The sequence below is a fragment of the Patiria miniata genome, unplaced genomic scaffold (assembly GCF_015706575.1).
Source record: "Patiria miniata isolate m_02_andy unplaced genomic scaffold, ASM1570657v1 HiC_scaffold_20, whole genome shotgun sequence".
Lineage (NCBI taxonomy): Eukaryota > Metazoa > Echinodermata > Asteroidea > Valvatida > Asterinidae > Patiria > Patiria miniata.
The window spans coordinates 22,491,358-22,511,125 of NW_024037059.1; the positions used below are offsets into that span (position 1 = coordinate 22,491,358).

At 40.0% G+C, this 19,768-nt stretch overlaps 2 protein-coding genes across 2 annotated transcripts; both read left to right on the forward strand.

Annotated features, from left to right (window-relative positions):
• Nucleotides 1–2,197: 2,197 nt before the first annotated feature.
• LOC119728752 (substance-K receptor-like) lies at nucleotides 2,198–6,731 on the forward strand. The gene is made up of 2 exons (XM_038201126.1): nucleotides 2,198–2,338; nucleotides 5,436–6,731. The coding sequence occupies exon 2, from the start codon at nucleotides 5,486–5,488 to the stop codon at nucleotides 6,398–6,400; it is 915 nt and encodes a 304-aa protein (XP_038057054.1). The 5' UTR covers nucleotides 2,198–2,338; nucleotides 5,436–5,485; the 3' UTR covers nucleotides 6,401–6,731.
• Nucleotides 6,732–12,851: 6,120 nt separating this feature from the next.
• LOC119728933 (adenosine receptor A3-like) lies at nucleotides 12,852–16,691 on the forward strand. The gene is made up of 3 exons (XM_038201378.1): nucleotides 12,852–13,142; nucleotides 13,242–13,299; nucleotides 13,487–16,691. The coding sequence occupies exon 3, from the start codon at nucleotides 13,509–13,511 to the stop codon at nucleotides 14,493–14,495; it is 987 nt and encodes a 328-aa protein (XP_038057306.1). The 5' UTR covers nucleotides 12,852–13,142; nucleotides 13,242–13,299; nucleotides 13,487–13,508; the 3' UTR covers nucleotides 14,496–16,691.
• Nucleotides 16,692–19,768: the final 3,077 nt, after the last annotated feature.

Here is a 19,768-nt window from a genome sequence, read left to right on the forward strand (position 1 = left end):
TTTGTTTGCAAAGAAACACCATTAGGCCTATGGAAAAGTAACACGTCTGAACGTTAGATGGCATCGTAGAAAAAAAATGGTCTGTGATGGGTTCAGACCTAATTTCAGTCCATGCGATGACCCGATCTCTGGTGAAAGTTTTAAGGCGCAAATGGCTCGCGAGATTTATCGAGCTGGAAACCTAAGGAGCTCCCTAGCGCTGGGAACAAGGATAGCAAGGGGCTTTATCTAAGAGCGCATATCCTAATTGATTCTTCAGGCGATGTGATGAGATGGATGGGATCGAGGCTCGAGGACATGTCGATTTAGTCCCCTTCACTTACCCCAGGCATGGGAAACTACGTAAGTGATAACCTAGATATTCCTACTCAATTTCGTCTGCAGTAGGAACGAAGTGATGTATTAAGCTGCCTTCGCATAATCCTTACCAGTTAATTAATTTCTTTAATCCAACAACCGAGTATATATTAGGCTTAACCGTAGCTGAAAATCTACACGCCTACAGCAAATTGAAATATTTATTTTTTCTCTCTCTCTCTATTCTGGAGGAGATTGTCATCAGATGAAGTGTGTTTATGTACAAACCCAATGGGAATGATAGGGATGTAGGATCCACTACTAATAAAAACAAAATCGTCTTCCGCTAAAGTTCTAGCTTAATTGAATCTAGTCGAGGGCAAAACCTAATACTCTCTCCGTGCACAGTGCAGTGCCGTGATATTCCAGTTTCTTTCTTTTATTTTACTTTGATGTTATGATTGATTGATGAGATTTTAGAGTGTCCTGTAGACTACTAAAAAAAACTACACGTAAAAGCAAGACCATCTTCCAGGTTTTTTTTTTCAATCTTAAAACGTGAGCGTTAGTTCGCACAATCATGCATGGATTTCTGAAAAGCACTATACGCCGCAGCCGCTTTCAATAGTGACTGCAAAGCCTAAACAAGTCTTGGTTCTGATGCAGAGATGCAACCTGCTACTGCCTGTCTATTCAATAAACTTCCCCCTTAAAAAATGCAATGCAGCTTAGGAAATCTCCACGTTTGCACAACCCACGTCTTCTGCTGAAATTTGAATAGATTGGGTCAGTAAAGTTACTATGTAGTCTGCTCAGAGTCCCTCTTGTCTAAGATGTGTGCACTGTAAAGGCAATGGTAATCCTTGTATTCGAATCAAACAGTGGACCAATGGCGTAAATCTGTGTCGGCGGGAGGGGGGATGACCAAAATCCAAAAATTGCCCGGCCGTGGAAATTCAAAAAGCAGGGGGGGGGGGGGTGGACACCACAATACAATAGGGGCGCTCTTCAAGATATAGATGTGTATCAATATGTATACTCGCGCTTACACCAAAACAGCGCATTTTAAAAGCTTTTGTACTTTGTTTCTCCACTTTTCAGTGCTATTGAATACAGTTGGGTTGTTGGGATGTTCGAAAAATACCTCAAAATCCGCATTTTGTTTTTTTCATCACGAAAAAGTGGGGGGGGATGATTCAATAGCCCATCCCCACCCCCACCCCCTCTAAAACTGGGGGGATATATACCCCCACCCCCCGGGATTTACGCCCCTGCAGTGAACTGTCAACGCGACAGCCTATACATAACGCACGGTACTTCGGGGTTCGGATTTATGTTCCCTTTATGACCGACAAGGGACTTATTGAAAATGGAACATATAAAGACACGACAAGTGCATGAGACGCCATGTCAAATTTAAGTATTGCGTAAAAACGGCCAGATAATACCCACGACTTTGCTTTTTTTCCCATTCGCCTATAACATTGGTCGGAATTTTCCAATTTGTTTCTGTTTCCTGTTCTTTCAAAAATTTAAGTTAAAAGATCGGTTCAGAGCTGACATCCCTCAGTGCATGCAATCCTGGAGTGCAAAGAGCCACAAACCTCTCTTTGACAAGGGGATGAAGCATCGGATCATTGTTTTGTTGTTTTGATGAATAAATAGTTTGTAGTTGCGCAAAAACACCTGTAAAAATGGAACCGTATAATTATGCTGCAGATAGAAAGCACAAGGGCCAGGCTTTCCATGTCTCGAGTAAAGCAACATGAATTATGCGCCCATATGCTGTACTTGTTCTAATTGAAATATTAATTTTATTGACATGGCAACATGATAATGATGGAATTTCATTACAAGCATTGTCATACATATTGTAGGTATTCATCGATGGATTATGGGTGGCTACCGCGGACACATTACTTTTGTCTTCATCCAAGGCAGCAGTCTTGAATTAGAAACTCATAAGCCTGTATTTGTGTGGAATCGAACGCTTCTTTATCTTGAAGGTCCACTTCATCCCAACGCTAAATCACCCTTTGAAGTAAGTACAATTAAATTACTAATTCATCAATCCAACTATCGAAGTAGTTGGCAGTGTCTTTACCAATCTGTATTTCCTTTGGAAACCGGTGGGGTAGCTAATTTACTGGGGACGTGCTTAGGCAGGGGTCTATAACGATGTTCCCCATTACAATACCGATGTTCCCCCAAATCCTTAGGGTTGGGGCTAGGGTTAGGGGTTAGGGTTAGAGTTAGATGGTTAGAGTTAGCATTGGGAGGGGTTAATGAAAAATGGCTCCTTTTGCTAACCCCATTTTTTGAACACACAGTCGTGAATTTGTATACGCTCGAGGACAATGCTTTGTGTTTCCCTTTGTGCCTGTAATATAACACTCTCCCATAGACTAAGCACATAACCGTACGATAGAGGACCGCTTTCAACAAAAGACCCAACGCTGGAGAACTAAAAGTATTTTTTGTTCTCCCTTCATGTGTCTGTCCTCTTTCGTATGTACAAGGGCACAAGCCTCGAGCGGGCAAGGTGTACCTTCCATGTATCCTCACTCCCCGATACGCCACTGCTGGGACAAAAAGACGATTAATGAGAAAGTACTCAGTTGTAGACCACTGACATTTCAATTGCCAAGAACATTTTTTTTCTACGTAAACCCGACAGTTGCTGTTGTAAATTAACGAAATACTGTTGCAAAATAACGCAATAAAACCTTTGCGAAATAAGGCACTAGTTTTGCGAAATTTCGCAAAAAACGCAATAGGTTTTTAATACGGAAAAACGCATTGGTTTGGCAAAATAACGCAATGTGTTTTCAAATTAAGATAATTTTGTGAAATACGCAGCGCTTTTGCGAAATATCGCAATTTCTTTGCGAATACACGCAATACTTATTTGTGCATCTATTCATTTGACCCCGGCCCAAGCCTGGGGTATGCAGTTTAGTCGTCCATGCATAAAAGGGGACACACAGCGCTTGAAATTCCACAATAGATTGTCCTGTTAGTTTATAGTAAGTTGAAATACTTGTCCGTCATTGCGTTTCTCGTCCGTGGCATTGTTTTATACAGACTATGCAAACAAGGTAATTTCCTTTTTGAAAAGTTGAACAAAGAAATTGTCCGGGAGCGGGACTTGAACCTGCGACATCCAGATAACCGTTCCGGTGCTCTACCAAGTGAGCTATCCAGCCCTTTGTTGGCAGTTCACCATTTAGTCAATATCTTTGTTCAAAGGGGCGCTATGGTCAGAAGCCATAAACCCGTATGCCATGCAGCCAGGGACGTACCACGCCCGTAGTTACGATACACACCTGGGAAATGGCAAACGGGGATCACTCAGAGAGGATACGGCTAGTTTCCTTTTTTGGATAATTTCCTTTTGTTAATCTGTATTTGTAAGATCTTATCTTCTAGAAATGTATGTAGAAATTTGGATTTGGGGTCTTTAGGGAGCCAATAGTAGGGGGTTTTTTTTGGGGGGGGGGGATATAGGTTTCCCGGTCAACTTATTTCAACAAAAACTATGTCAATTTAAGTAACACCATCGCATTTGAAAGTTGAGTTCCCCGTGCTGTTTTCGAGTTTCATCCAGAACAAAATAAAATCCCTTTCTAATTTGCTATATTTTTCCTAGCAATGGAAAGTTATTCACTTTTGAATGAGCCATCGAACGAAAACAATCGGCTCGTGCTAAGTTATTGCATTTGAACTGTACAATTACTGACAATAATTCCGTTCTCGCGGGATGATTCCCGCCCAACAATCCAGATTCAAGATCAAGATTAAAGTTCATTTTCTTAGTCATGTAAAACATTTCATAAGATATGATCTCCTATGTGCAATCAGTAAAAAGTTACATATATATAGTATACATTGAAGTATATATTTAAAACAGTAAACATGAGAGAGCTAAAAAAAAAATTGAATTAAATAAAACACACAAAATTTGAAAAGCAACAAACAAATACGAACATACACGCTTAAGTTAAATACAGTTACATGACGGTAAATCGCTCACTCATGGACTGATATAGAAAATAATTTCACATCACTGAGGGACTCAATCAAACCCAATTTCCCCTCCCCCATCCAAAATCCATTAAGCGGACTGAAAACTTATCTTTGGAGGCCTTTCATTACAAAGGTGGATTGCACTAGTAAGAACGATAATCTATGATGGTTTGTTCGTTTTAGTGATGGCACAATTCTACCTGATCTGCTGAAAATGATCAGCGAGTTCAACGGATGAGTCTTGTCTGCACAGATCACTTCAAGTTTAGCTAGCAAAGCTTTTCCATAAATATCATGAAGTTCTGTAACATTGAGGCCAATTATTTACATCCTAGTAATTCTCTGAAGTTTCTTCCGATTTGTGTGAGTAAGACAACTGTACTATACAATGCATGACGATGTAATCACTCCCTGAATGACACTTTGATAAAACAAAAACATGATATCCCGGTAGACATTAAATTGTTATTATTATTATTTATTCGACCTCAACAGAACAAAAACGAGAACAGACAAAATGATCTGAGCTTACGTAAAAAGTGAAGCATGTTTGCTTTACTGCACATTGTATGAGTGTTTGGTTCCAAGTCAATTTGTTATCCATAACAGTGCCAAGGTTTTTGATCTTCAAGGGTCATATCAGCGTCGATAATGTACGGACCGGGAGCAGTATATGCTCTCAAAGTGGTTGTGTTTGTGCCCAAAACAGTTCATAGGGTCGCAAACGTCCAAAGGGGGGGGGGGTGAGATGAGTTGAAAATTGAAAGCCGAATCTATTGAAGAGCACATGGACACGCGATTTTAATACCAGTATTCAAATTCATTCGAAATTGAAAGCTGCATGCCCTACATTAGCTTTCATTCCTTAAAGAGACTCATTCAATTTCAAACGGTCGTGTAGTTTATTCAGTTTCATCGAATTCAGTGGTAAGAGGTAAATCGAGATTTCAGTTTCATCGATTTTCAAACGTTTTTCGCATGTGTGTTCATTCTTTCTTTTTTTGCCACTGATTGTATGCATGCAGTCAGTCCCAGTGAAGTACCAAACGATTCGTAAATGAGATGTTTCATGTTAATGGGGTTTTCTGCCTGTTTGTACTTTTTAATTTCAGTTGAGTTGCACATCAGAGATCCTCGCCAAATTGTCTGACGCTTGGCAATCATGTCTGAGAACTTCGTGACAGTGATGAGGTACGCTGTGACCATAACTTCCGTTGCAGCCGTGTTAGAGAACATTCTGGTACTGGCAGTTCTTGCTGGAACCAAACGACTCCGTATTAAATATTATGGATTCGTTTATAATCTGGCTTTGGCAGATCTGTGCTTTGCTGCCTTTGCGATATCGTTTCCCTGGGCAGAGAACTCTCCCGTTTTTGCCCTCATGATGGCGTGTTACATCGTGTCTATCTTGACAATTTTCGCGGTGGCTGTAAACCGTTACCTCGCACTAAGTCTCATGCCGCCATCTCGCTACGACGCAGTGGTCACGGGACGCCGTCTTTTCGGAGTTTGTGTCCTGATTTGGGCCGTTTCTCTGTTGCTGAACCTTTTGCCCGTGCTCACTGTATCTCCAGGAGTAATGTTTTGGATATACGGGCTAGTGCGACCTTTGACGGTTTTCATTATTTGGCTAATCACGGCGATAATTTACATCGTCGTGTTCCGTAAGATCAAGATGTATACTCCCCCTATGGCCTCAAACCCTGGCGTCACCGCTAGCGCAGAATCAATACAGGCCAAGACCCGAGTCCGTCAAACCCGCAAGTTGTTGATCACATTTGTCCTAATCCTTGCGGCATGCTTCGTCTGTTGGATGCCTTACAGCATCGTCAGAGTCATAGCATTTGCTGAACCCAAAGATCTGGAATCCCCAATTTTCTTCGATGCTTACTGGTTTGCTGGTTGGATGTATTGCATTTCTGCTATGATCAACCCACTGATCTACTGGGGTCGCTTAGATGAGTTCAGACAGGGATTTTATGCACTGTTTTGTCGCTGCATCGTCAAAACAGATTTCAAAGAGATTGAATTAGACGAAACAGAACAAGGGAAGACAGTTGGTGAAACACTTTTGTAAATAACAATCGTAAAAATAATAATAGCCTAGTTATTAAAAAAAAAAGTTGGTGTTTAATATAGGTAGGTTGGGTAGCCCGCTGACAACGAAATTACTGGGATGATCATATCAGCGATTTTGTACATCATTCTGTCTCAATCATATAATACGTCAATCCAATGTCATTTTTAAAATTAGCAATGAGTTTTACAATAGTTTACAGGACGAGGGCGTCTATTCTAATTTTTTAGATTTCTTAAATTCGGGTGAGTGGTGGCATTTTAATTCATTAGGTGCATACCTGTAAATGAACGCATTTCAAAAAATTCTTAGTATAAACTGTGAAAATTGCTGGACAAAAACACCCAAAATAGAAAAAAATGTATAAATTGCCTTTTTCTTCTTCAAAAGTTCCCGGTATTGGTCAACGTGCGCGTCTCACATTAAATCCTGCTTATTGGAGTACAATTTTTGCCCGATATAATACGATTTCAAACTGAAGCCAAAATTGTTTGGCATCATAAATTGTATGCTTCAAATATTTCTATGCCAAATGAGTGCTGGTGTGTGGACAAAGGTCGTTAGTATGAAAAATCGGTCAAAATGTCAAAATCGGATTTTTCAGTAGTCGATAGAGCATTGGAATTACTTTCATTTGGTATACATTTTGCCACAAGTGGCTACGTCATTCTGACGTAATCAACATAATACAAAAGACGGGAGGAGGTTTTTCATTTTTTGTCACGACAAAAGGACGTTAGTGTGTAATACTAATGTAACAAAAATAATACCAAGTCTGCTAACGTCCCATTGACGTGGGCAGGTAAAGCAAAGTTTGCTTCCGGCAGAAGGTCGTTATGATTTGATATGCCACTTAAGCGCACATTTAAGGCAGGAGGAGTTCCCGGCCAAAGTTAGCATAAAAAATGTAAATAACTTTAATAGTAAGTAATATGTTTTGAAATACATTTGCACAATATTATTCGAATTATTAACAAATTTCATGTCAAAATTTTGAACTGATGTGGTTTTAAATTTTTAAATGGTTTTGAATTTAGATATAAATGCCTTTTTATATGTCATGTGCATAATAATTGATCCCCCTAAATTAAAAGATTACCTTGAAACCTAAAATGAAAATGGATGAAAATTAAAGAGTTATATATAGACACTCTGCATATCATTATAGCAGACATCTTTAATTTCTTTTGAATTTGATTCAATTTCATACGGTTTCCTGTGGACCAAAAGGAAGCATCTGCAACGTTGGCTGTCATGCATTATTAATTTGGTATGTTTGAAGACCACACGGTGTTTAGATTTCTGATGATTATTTCCTAATTGTCCTACGATTTTTTTTTAAATCAATCAACTTCATGAATATATTACTGCAATATAAATTAACTATAAAACATATTCTGTTAAATTATGTTGATATATCAAAACATGACTTTTTTGTTATAGTTACTGTTAACTTTTTGTATAGAGCACTCCCATAATACTAAGAACGCATACTTGTGACTTTCGAGGACCTTTCTTAACCAAAACGATGTGCTTTCGGGGACAACAAAGCATCTGTTGTGCTCGCTTTGCCTTGTTCTCCTCTGGCTGTATGTAATACACGCACACACTCACAAAAAATTCACCCTTTGCGATATATAATAGATATAAGTTATAACGGTGATAAGGTCGATTATGATAATACAAGTTGTCGAATTGAGTACTGATATGGTAATAAAGGAATGATTGATTGGTCGGTCGTGACATTATTGACGTCCGGCTATTAACAAAATGTTCTTCTGTAATCAAGTACATATATAGTCAATTACCATAATGAGGCCGAAAAAGTGGCCTAATTGATAACGGTGGTGTTTTGTTTTCAATACTGGATGGTGTACGTTCCACTCGTATCATTTTTCTTTGTTCCCTCCAATCGATTCAGGGGTCTGAATTATCTACTTTGAAGGGAAAACCATTCCGTTGAACGACTTGCACATGCGCATTATGGTCAGTGACTCGTATAGGCTGTAGAGCCAAGTAATTGCCGCCTGTCATCAAGGCTATGACAGATCCCTGGCGGTGTGTGCTAATCTCCAGGAGTGGTTGTCGGATTAGATGTGCTCGGATATTGAGCACGTTTTGGGGCTTGCAATCCAAAAAGAGTGAGTCAGTGTGCCGACATTTCAGGGTTATCTTTACAGAATATCGGACATTGCACTGGCTTTCTTGCAAACACCTTTTTGATACGCTTTAAAGGGACACTGCAGCAGTAGCGTATCCAGCTTTTGATGTCGGAGTTGGGGGGGGGGGCAACCGCACATCCGCGCCGAAATGTAGATACGTTTTTTTCTCCGGACTCTTGGCCTCCGTAAAATAAAAAAGCGGGGGGGGGGGGTGGGGGGCTGGTACTATCTTCCAAATGGGGGCGCTCTCGATTTTCACGGCGCAATGTAATGGTTTTTGAGCTGGTTTCCTTTTTGGGGGTTGATGTCAGAACTCTCTACCCATTTATTGACATACTTACTGAAAACAATTGTCAAACAAAATCTGCCGGGGGGGGGCAAGGTGCCCCCCCCCCTCTGAATACGCCACTGCACTGCAGCCTCGTCCCCAGGGTGTCGAGCAGTACGCGCCCACCACTACCTGCTCTCTCACCCTGATATTGGATCATTTTGCATGTGCAAAATTTTTGAACACGTATACAAAATTAATGAGAAAAAATCTGGTGCCTGCATGTGCGTTACATCAGCGTTTGTTTTTGTATCCGGTGTCTGGAGTAACAAACATTTTCAGCTTCCAAAGTTCTTTAATAAAAACTGCTTCCGACCATAATCGATAGGTACCTATTATGGACGGTCGATCGATGACCCCAGAAACGCACTTTGAGACTGTTCTTAGTCTTTCCCGACAAACTGAATATCACAAACCCCATTGCTTATTTCATATTTAGCTTAAACTGTAAGGTGAATGAGAAACATTATCACACTGAGACAACACTACAGCAAATTAATGTGTTTTCCTTTCTTACGCGACACCACGACGAAGTGCTTCAGTCTGTACAGACACCGTAATCCCAAAAAGCTAATAATAACTGGTGGTTTTGTTTATGAGAGTCGCCGATCACAAGACCTCATCTTGGCTTCTGGGTGAGGGATACACATAGAAGGGAGACAAAAAGGAAGCTAAGAAAAAGCAAAGATATTTGCTAAAAGTAAGAAAATAGTAAATCAAACTTGTGGCGATGATCTGTCACTAACTTTCACATATTTTATTCGGCAAATGTACGTAAACACACAATTACAATGAATACATAAAATTGGATATCAAAACAAAAGGATACAAACAAAAGAAACGAAGTAAACACTACATACGAAAGACAGAACGTGGACGGTGCAGGGCTGCCATGGGGATAAACAATGGGGTACGCAAACAAGAAAACAGGATAGCGCCCCCAAGCGGAGCAAAGATGTTGACACACTGTCCGCCACTGGCCCCAATGACACGCCCACCCGTCATCTCAAAAATGTCAAGGACAGGGCTCGAGTGCTACAGATTAGAACTTGACACACATAAAGAAAACTTAAACCTGGGTATTCAGATTAAGTTTACGGGTACAGGATGCAACTGAGGAGACCAAGTAGATGTAGGGTGGATGACCAGTGAGGTGTGTTAGTTTCTGACCGTGACTTTTCACTGTAGTGACTCACAGAGTGTTTGGCTCGTTTCATGTAATCTGCTGCTTTACATTTCAAACTAATGAAAGTTTGTTGACGTTCAGACGCCAAACTCATCATCTTCATCAATCTATTCAGTATAGTTCTCATTTTTCTGCATGAGGTCATCAAAGGTAAGTTGAAAGTTACACATCTGATCATTTATCTCCGACACTGACCGCAGATCCATCAATCAGCAGCTGTAGAGCGTCTCCTTCCGAATCAGTGCTGCTTTCACGTTTCTCCGTTTTTTTCTCCAGCTCTTTCACTGCATCTTTTATCGGCAATCGTGACGTGTGTTGCACTTCTTTTTAGGTTCCAGGTTAGCAGGTAGAAATTTAGTTGTTGTTTTTTACTGTCAAGAAACACAACAAATCGGTTAACTGGCTTCTGTATTTTGTTTTCTTAGTTGTTTTGCTATTCAATTTTTATAGCAGAACTCTTGTTAACAACTTTCTGGCATAAAACAGTTATCAGGAAACTTCTATCGGTAGGTTTTTAGCGACAATTTTCACTAAATCGGTCAGAACGTCAATGACGTGTAGTAAGTAACGTGAGTAAGCTAAACAAGATTGAACATTGAGGGCGCTATTCACACAGTCCCATGTGTCTGAGTTAAACACTGACTGAAACAGTAAATTTATTGGTAAAAGTTGTTTGAACCTTTTCTTCTGACAGAGGGTAAAGTAAAGTATTTTTGTTATCCAGAATTAACTGCCATTATTTGTATATATATATTTTTTTTTACAAATTATAATTTTTATTTAGTTCATTGTCATACATGCGTTTTATATTGTGTTTATAAAAAACAGCTTAAATGTTGTGCAATTTGATCTCTTTAAAGCCGTGACGTGTTTACAAAGAAAACGTATAGTCAAGACTAATAACTAAAATGAACACTTTATTTTCTTTGTTTTGCCTTCAAAAGAATAGTCGTTTGAAAATATGAAGCTACGATGGGGCAGTCTATTTATACGGCTAATTAATTGGTGACTGTATATCAGTGTTGGAGCAAAGGCTTTGACCCTCAAGGCCAAGGCTTTGACCCTCAAGCCTCGAGGCCAAGGCCAAGGCTTAACCCTCAAGGCCAAGGCCAAGGCCCTGTTTTATGAAATGACCACTGATATAGAACTAATTATAGTCACATGAGTGACACATTATCATGCAAGGGCGGATCCAGAACACAATTTGGGGGGGGGGGCAGAGAAATTTTGGTTCCCCCAAAAAAAGTGGGTCAAAAAATTACGGCTTGGGCTTCGGGGCCCGCTTAAGGGCCCCGAAAAAAAATTTGGATTCGAGATGCTCTGTGGTGCGATTTGAGGCAATTTCTGACCATTTTAACCGATGTTTTTTGAGGAAAAGATGGTGGTGTACTCATTGCCCGCCTTTATTACGACGTCACATAAAAAAAAATTGTTTCGGTTTTTTTTGGGGGGGAGGGGGGGGGGGGCATGGCCCCTTTTGGCCCCCCTGGATCCGCCCTTATCATCACGAATTGCTCGTTACGAAGAACAACATTTCTTTAATTGCAATCAACATGCTCGCATAGGCCTACACCGTTTTATGACTGCACTGTATCTATTAAAGCATAAGTTCAGGTCTTCAATATGGTTTAACTAAACAAAATAATGATTTACTTCTATATTGACACACAATTCTCCCAAGTGTAACAAAAGGGGGATCCAAGAAACTGATTTGGGAAATTTTTATTTGCTGGCCCAACATGGTCAGAAATATCAGCATTATCTAAACCAGATACATGCAAATCTTTAGCACTTATCAGGGAGACATAATATACAACCAATCAGATCTATTCCATAGTTATATGCAATTAAAGTGATCCTCTCATTAGCCCCACAAGTGTACAGAATATTGTTGCAGCAAATCTACTACAATGTAACAACATGTGATGCTACAAAAGTGGAAGTGTGCCCAATACCCAAATCGATAGGGTGCTTCCCTCCTCCATGGTAATTCGATTAAAATGGTAACAGCAAAATTTCGAACAGATTTATCTGGAAAATGCAAAAATTTATGGGCCTTGAAGAGCCTTGACTCAAAATTGCAAGGCCCTGAACCCTCAAGGCCAAGGCCAAGGCTTTTGCCCTCAAGCCTTGAGGCCAAGGCCAAGGCCCTAAAATCCAGCCTTAAGGCAGCCTTAAGGCCAAGGCCCAGCATCAAGGCACTACATCACTGCTGTATATATGAATTTGCTAAATGTAGGAAAAAATATATATCAGAATTGTGGCAATGATTATGTCGCTATGAAAGAAAACATTATAGCGCTCCCATGTGGGGCACAACACTTAGTGATGTCCAAGACGTTGACGTTCTCTGTCCGCTGCTTAAGGAAAGGTTGAAAATTCCGATCATTATTGCAAGTATTAAGAAGGTGCAGTGGCGGTTCTACGGGGGGGGGGGGCCTAGGGGGCTTTAGCCCCCCCTTAAAAAAGAAATGTGTCCAGCCCCCCCCCCAAAAAAAAAATGGCACGAGCAACCCCCCCCCCCCCCCTATTGATTTTGGGAGGCCTAATGGTCCGGAGAAAATAACCGTTCTGTATTTCAGAGGGGGTACGAGCGAAGTCCGAGCCGTTCGAAATATGTCTTGTGAGGGCGCACTACTGCGGAACAAACAGCGTGCCGCGCTCACCCTGGCGTGAGGCGGCGATCCACTATCAAACATTAGCGACTACCATTGAATGATTCCCCCCCCCCCCCTCACCCACCTGAATCCTGGATACGCCACTGGTATGTGTCTGAATGGATTACGGTTGGAAGAGCATGAAGTGACCTCGGCTGGGCTGGGGACTAGCTAGTAGTTAAAAGAGAAACTAGCTGGTGGTTGAAAGAGAAATTTTTATTGCCCCAAGATTCTTTGTTGCAAGAGTTTAGTAGGATCAATGCTTCAGTCGTTGGCAGTTCAGACTGATCGATCTTTCGTAAGGTGGACACCGAGGCAATACCGCCACACGGACGCAAATAAAGTTTGACAGCTTCTGCAGCTACATCAGCCACATAATTTATAGCCGACAGACTTCGTCAAGAGTAAAGTAAGTTTGGCCAGAACTAAAAATAAAAAACATTGTTCACAGAAACCTTTTTGCGCCAAAGACATCAGCCTAAAAAAAATTCACGTTTTTTCTTTCTAGGAAAACAAAGGCAAATAGGAAAGAAGAAGGACAAATCGTCAGTCATCGATTGCAACAGGTAAAGCTTACTGGTTGCCGAATATGATACTTAAACGTAGACAGCGTAATATTGTGGTAGAGAAAATAGAAGTTATACGAAGCAATCGAAAACAAGTACTTTATTATAGACTTGAACTTTTTGGGGTTCTCTTTTAATATGTATGGCAAAAACTTAATTGTCTTGGTTATCTGTGTTTTACTTGAAGTGCGTACTTCATTGTGAAAACCATGGCTGCAGAATCGAACGCTACCATGCCCAACGATGACTATGATCCATACGATCCGGATCTATACGAGACATCTGAGACAGCGGCAAGGATCCTGCTGGGGTTGAGGTATGCCGTGAGTATCAGCTCTGGCGTAGCTGTACTTGAGAATCTCCTGGTCATTTTTGTGATTATAGGAACTAGGAAACTCCGAGTCAAGCACTATGGCTTTGTCGTAAACCTAGCTTTAGGTGACCTGCTCTTTGCAGCTCTTGCTATCGTGTTTCCATGGTATGAGCACCATGCCATTTTTGCACTGTTCATGTCTTGCTATGTCGTGTCTGTGTTGACTATCCTGGCCGTGGCTATCAACCGCCTTCTGGCTGTATCTCTAATGCCACCTTCTCGCTACGATTCTCTGGTGACAGGCGGGCGTCTTTTTGTGGCCTGTGTCATCATTTGGGCTGTCTCACTGATTCTCAATCTAATTTCGGTCATGGCTAACGATGACTTGGTCACTTTCTGGATATACGGTCTCATCAGACCCATGACCGTATTCGTAATCTGGCTCATCACAGCAATTCTGTATTTCGTCGTGTACCGTAAAATCGCGCGCTTTACTCCCTCCAGCGCCGATGCTAAAACTGAGCCAGATTCCGGGCAGATAACAGTTCGTGTTAGCCAGACTCGCAAGGTGCTTATTACTTTCATCATCATCCTTCTTGTTTCTTTCGTTTGCTGGATGCCGTACAGTATTGTCCGGTTCATTTCCTTTTTCGATCCCAGCCAATTTTTCTCGACCAAGTTCGACGTGGCTTATTGGTTTGCTGGCTTGCTGTACTGCCTCTCTGCCATGATCAATCCTGTGATTTACTGGGGTAAACTGGATGGGTTTAGAGAGTCCTTCAACGCTCTCTTCTGCTGCTGCTGCAGCAAACAGAGTGAACGCAATTATGCAGATGACAATGACAAAACTGAATTCGAGCAAACGGTGGCAGATGCAGTGTAGTTTGATTAAGATAATAAACATTGGCTGACTCGAATCGCGAAGGGAATGGACCACAATACACCCAATGTTTTCTCAAAAACATCGTAAAGATAATGAAACTGTGATTGTATCATAATGTTATAACGAATATTCATGTTCTTCGTTCATTCATTTTCTCAAACATGTACATGTTGAACATACAGAGAAGCCTTTTTCTGTGGTTCTGAATGAAAAACCGCAGTTATAATTACCTAGTGTTGACTTTGTAAATGTCCACATTTTCACATTTATAGCGTTGTCACGTAATTAATAAGACGATTAAGAATAATGACATGGAAAGTTGTGTTGGGCAGAGCGTATCTTTCATAAACTGACTATTTTTTTAATAGGTGATGTGACTTGTATAGTAGGCTACTTCGATTTCGACTGAATGTATCGCACCATAATAATATGACGTTATGTGATCGGCGTGGCTCTGTAAATTTGGTGATGGTTTTAAGTCCTTTTGGCGTTGTTTTTATTATCATTATTACATGTATTATTATTATTACATTATTATTGTTTTATAAATATAACATTATACCAGTGTACCATCATTTCTGTAAAATGGTTAACTGCGGGCAATAGCTATATTTGTATGTTTCTGTAAATTTAATTCGATTTATTTTAGTTAGAATTCCAATATTTATACTCCCTTATTAAAATGATGTTTTGTATCGATACTTCCCAGATTTGTAACACATTTACATTAGATATGATTCTACTTGTTTTAAATATGATACCTTAATCTATAGAATATTCCATATTTCCCCTTTATATTCGCTTAATTGTACTTACAAACAATTTGTATATTGTATTCTTTCGCAATTATGTTTTACAGGGCCAGTGCTAAATAATCAAGGATATACTGTCTGTGCTTAATTCGAGTTTCATCCAGAATTGTGTTTTTTTCCCTGAACTTGATAGTGTTCTAGCAATTTAACGTTCATTCACTTTAGAATGAGACCTCGACCACTTTGCAAATTTGGAATAGTTTGCCGAGCGACAACAATTCAGCTGTCCTAGGTTTAGACTGGGTCCCATCTGTGACCTCCCTATCAGAATCATAAGATAGAGACTTATACAGTGGCACCATGTGACAAATCTCTTTTATGAGTTGGTGAGGTTCTGAAAAGAACTGGGAAACGTCAACGTTTCGGACAGTATGCTCTGCCCGTCATCAGGAGACAGAAGAGATTCGAACGGTGAAGGAGGTTATGAAGTGTGACTTGAAGTAGAGAGGCGTGTGAAGGATGCAGCAGTTGAGCAGAGGATGATGACTGATCAGTGAAGCATTTCACACTATAACCATCCTTCACCGTTGGAATCCCTTTAGTCTCTTGACGACAGGCAGAGCATACTGTCCAAAACGTTGGGTTTCCCCGGTTCTTTTCAGAACCTCACAAACTCATAAAAAAGATTTGTCACACGGTGCTACCGTAAATCTCTATTTTATTGATACCTTCACCATGCAAACCTTCAAATCTTATCTGAGCATTGATAATGACTCCTTTTCAGAGTATTTCAGTCCCAAAGTTGAAAGGAAGTGTGGTTCTTTTTCGTTAAAGGGAAAAAATGAATTTGTTGAAAACACGGACAGTAGCCTAAACATCTTAAGAAATTAATCACTGCTACCCTAGCAACACGGCCTCGTTGGAATTTCTTAAAGTTTTCTAGAAACCTTATCTTGTTTTGTTCTTGTCGGTTTTTCGGGATTTTTTTTCTAGTCAATAAAAAAAAATGTACATTGCCTAATTTAAATAGTTTTTAATGATTGATATTTAGATATATTGTAAAAGATATTATTAATACTAATACTTTTTAAACAAAACAATGGGTTCTTTATTCAAATTTAAGGCTAGTTTGTCAATAATGATAAAAGTGAAATCTTTATAAATTGTTTATGTATAAAAAGTTGGTTTTGGGGGTAAAAGGTCAACTATAATGTATATGCATAATAATGTGTTACATTTTCCGTTCATACCTAAAAGACTACACGCTTTCATACAAAAATATCAATTTTCTATGTAGGGCTACGGCTCAAGGGACATGGTGCACTCCCGCACGTACCACTCTTCCCCCAACCCAACACAAAGATAAAATCAGTAACATGTTATTGTTTTCCTGAAGTTATATCTGATGGTCAATAAAACTAGACAATACGTTTTTGGAACAACATTTGTGCGGTGATGCCTCTTTTGGATTGGAAGGGTCATGGATAATGCTTTGATAATACATTTTGTACTTGGGTACAATCGTTCCCTCCACTTATAGACCTAAACCCTGGGGTTTTCACATAATTTGTTGACCCTACGCACCCTATTTTTTCAAGGGTGTGTTTTGTTATGTTAATCATAACAGTAAATGCCTAAAAAAAATCCATTCATTCTTGTCTCTTCGGGAGGAAGTCACTATGACCCGAAATTGGCTGTCATGCATGAAAGGGTCTACGGACTAACCCCAACCCTATACCTAACCCTAGTTAACCACATAATAAGTAACCCTAGCTGCATAAATCCGAGGGTAAAGGATATATATATCCCTCACCCAATCGTTCAACTGTGGTTGGGCCGTAGGTTACCCCCAGCTTATACTGACAAAGACATTCTTATCATGATGTCTTCATGTCAACATGACCACGCAAAGAAGAAAAATTAAGAAAGGAATAAAGAATAAACAGCACCAAAGCAAAAGCCCGATCCTAAAGAAAAGAAAAAAAACGATAGGTATAAGCAGTGTAATTTCCAGGAATTCAAAGCACAGGAAAATATGTACTTAAATTTCAACCATGAACACTTTACGTTTTTAGAATATCCAGCGTCCGGAATATACTGTTATTAGGAGATTTTCGTCGCCATCAAACCCCCATTTCAGCTGTTGCTTCTGCACAACGAACTATAGGAATGCCATCATGCAGATGATGACAACGCCCAAACGTGAATGCGGCAAAGGGTAGCAGATGCGCTGTAGTCCAGATTGGAAAGGAAACGGTGCTTTTAAAATGAATGGAAGTATTTTCACCTTTTACACGCAGTTCATACCTAATTTTGGAATATTATTTAAAATGAGGAAAAACCGTTTTGTTTAGAACTTTATTCACATCGCGCATTGAAGGTGTGCTGGATTGTTTTCAATCCCATTTCCTTATGACACGTCTCAGGGAGTCAGGGATTTCTATATTGGTTACAATAACGGCTCATCTTGGTTCAACGCAACGTCAAGGAACATGGGGAAAACATATAGGACAGTATGGTACCCCGACGAAGAATGAAACAAATTTGCAAATGAAACAACTGGAAGCAATATCTCACTTTTTAAGAAATACCACTTTTCTGCTTCTCCCGACCGAGTACATGTTTCACCAATAGACTGTATGTGTAGCAGCCATATTAGAGGACAATGTCTTTGTTTTGATGGGATATGCATAGTGAACCTTTAGTGCATTCTTTGTTACTGAACTAAAATAACAACAAAATGCTAATAAACTCTCAAATGGCCACTAAGCATAGGCCTAAGGTCTATGATGTAAAAAAAACACAAAAAAAAACACAAGGTATCAGCCTCGTTCGCCGTCTCTGTTTACCTCAACTAGGGAGTGTTCGTGTTGGCTCTCAGACATTCGAACCGCGTTCCTTTTTTTTAGTAGGCCTACGTCCTTGCGATGCCTTGTAAGTGCAGAATCGTTTCTCAACGGATGGCGACATTTAAAGAGCGCATTGGGTGCAAGATCCCAAATGTACCGAATACATGTATAGGGCAAATGAAGACCTATCTTGATGAGACCTCGGGTCCCTTTTATCATTCACATCAAGCTTATTACAGTGCCATGAGATGTTCCCATCCCACTATCCTCGGGCAAGGACACACGTCCTTATTTCAAAGGGGGAATTTGGAAGCAGCAGGCTTTAAATCAACTTCGATCATGTCTTCGGTATTTCTTTTTATTTATCCAGGTTCTTTGATCCTCTTTACTAACTATAGGCTTCAAGGACTTATTATACACAAAACGAAGAACTATGCCTACTGTGGATAATAGAATCACAATGGGTCGCATCGTAGACACGCTCTTACGGAAACTAAATTCTCCATTGTTATGCTAACCGTGCTTTTTACACGCAGTCGTCTGTTTACTTCAAGCCGAGGTCAAACTTCGTGAAATTTCCTGATGGATATGCAACTTCAAATCAGCAGTGAAAACAAATTGTATAAATAACCAGAAATTTAACTGTGGAAGCGATAGGAAAACTGAGAAGGAAAATGTCCACAGGTATGGGAGATAAAGCCGTAAAAAAACTCAAAGTGCAGATGATACGAATCATATAAGACATTGGCAGACTATTATATAAAAAGAAGAGAGAATAAAACACGATACGAGGTGAAGTAGTGCGGAATAACTCCGAAAAAAGTTGTGCTATTGAATTTATGTTAAATTCAACCAAAAGTTGTAGTCATACAAGACCAAATTAAATTTGGTCTTGGATCATGGACCACAAGTTTTGGTTGAATTTAGCAGAAATTCTAACCCAAACAATTGGTTATAGAACAATCCAAGTTTGGGTATATCCAGTTTTCACCCTTTCTTTGGTAAAATTAACCCAGGCAATTTTTCAGTGTACCTACCACAGAATGTACACAAATCGTTCCGTTTTCGCCAAGATTTTAGTGTGGTGCCACTAGCAACTTCAAATCGCACCTCGTAACAACTAGTTGAAGTTTAGGAGCATTGTACTTTCCTGGCACTATACTGCTGAGAACACAGACTGTATCTACGGTGCTCTGGTTCCCAGACGATACAATCGTGACGAGTCTCACAATCGTGGGTCATGCAAAGCAAGGTCCACCCCAGACAGCGACCAACATTTGTTTTATGGGTCAGTATGTTTTTTCCCCAATTCTTCCCCACACAATCCGGATATGACACTGATTAGAAAAGGCAGGTGATGCAAAGTTGAATAGCTTTCAAATACTTTTTACTTAGTTAAAGGGAATGTACAGCATTTGCTTTTGCTGCAGTTTTCAGGAAAAAAATGGATTTGAAGGATTAGAATGTTATAGGAAATATTGTTAAACTGATTTGTTTCACGTTTTGGGCTCGTAGATGCATGAAAAACCAAGAAAACCAATCCCGTCCTTGTAGTCCGGTTCCCTGACCCCACTTAAGATGAAATGGATTAATTAATAGACTTTGGGGAATTGTAAGGTCAGAGAATTAGTCTAGCAGGCTTGTACCTCTTCACAATGTGTAATCAATTGCA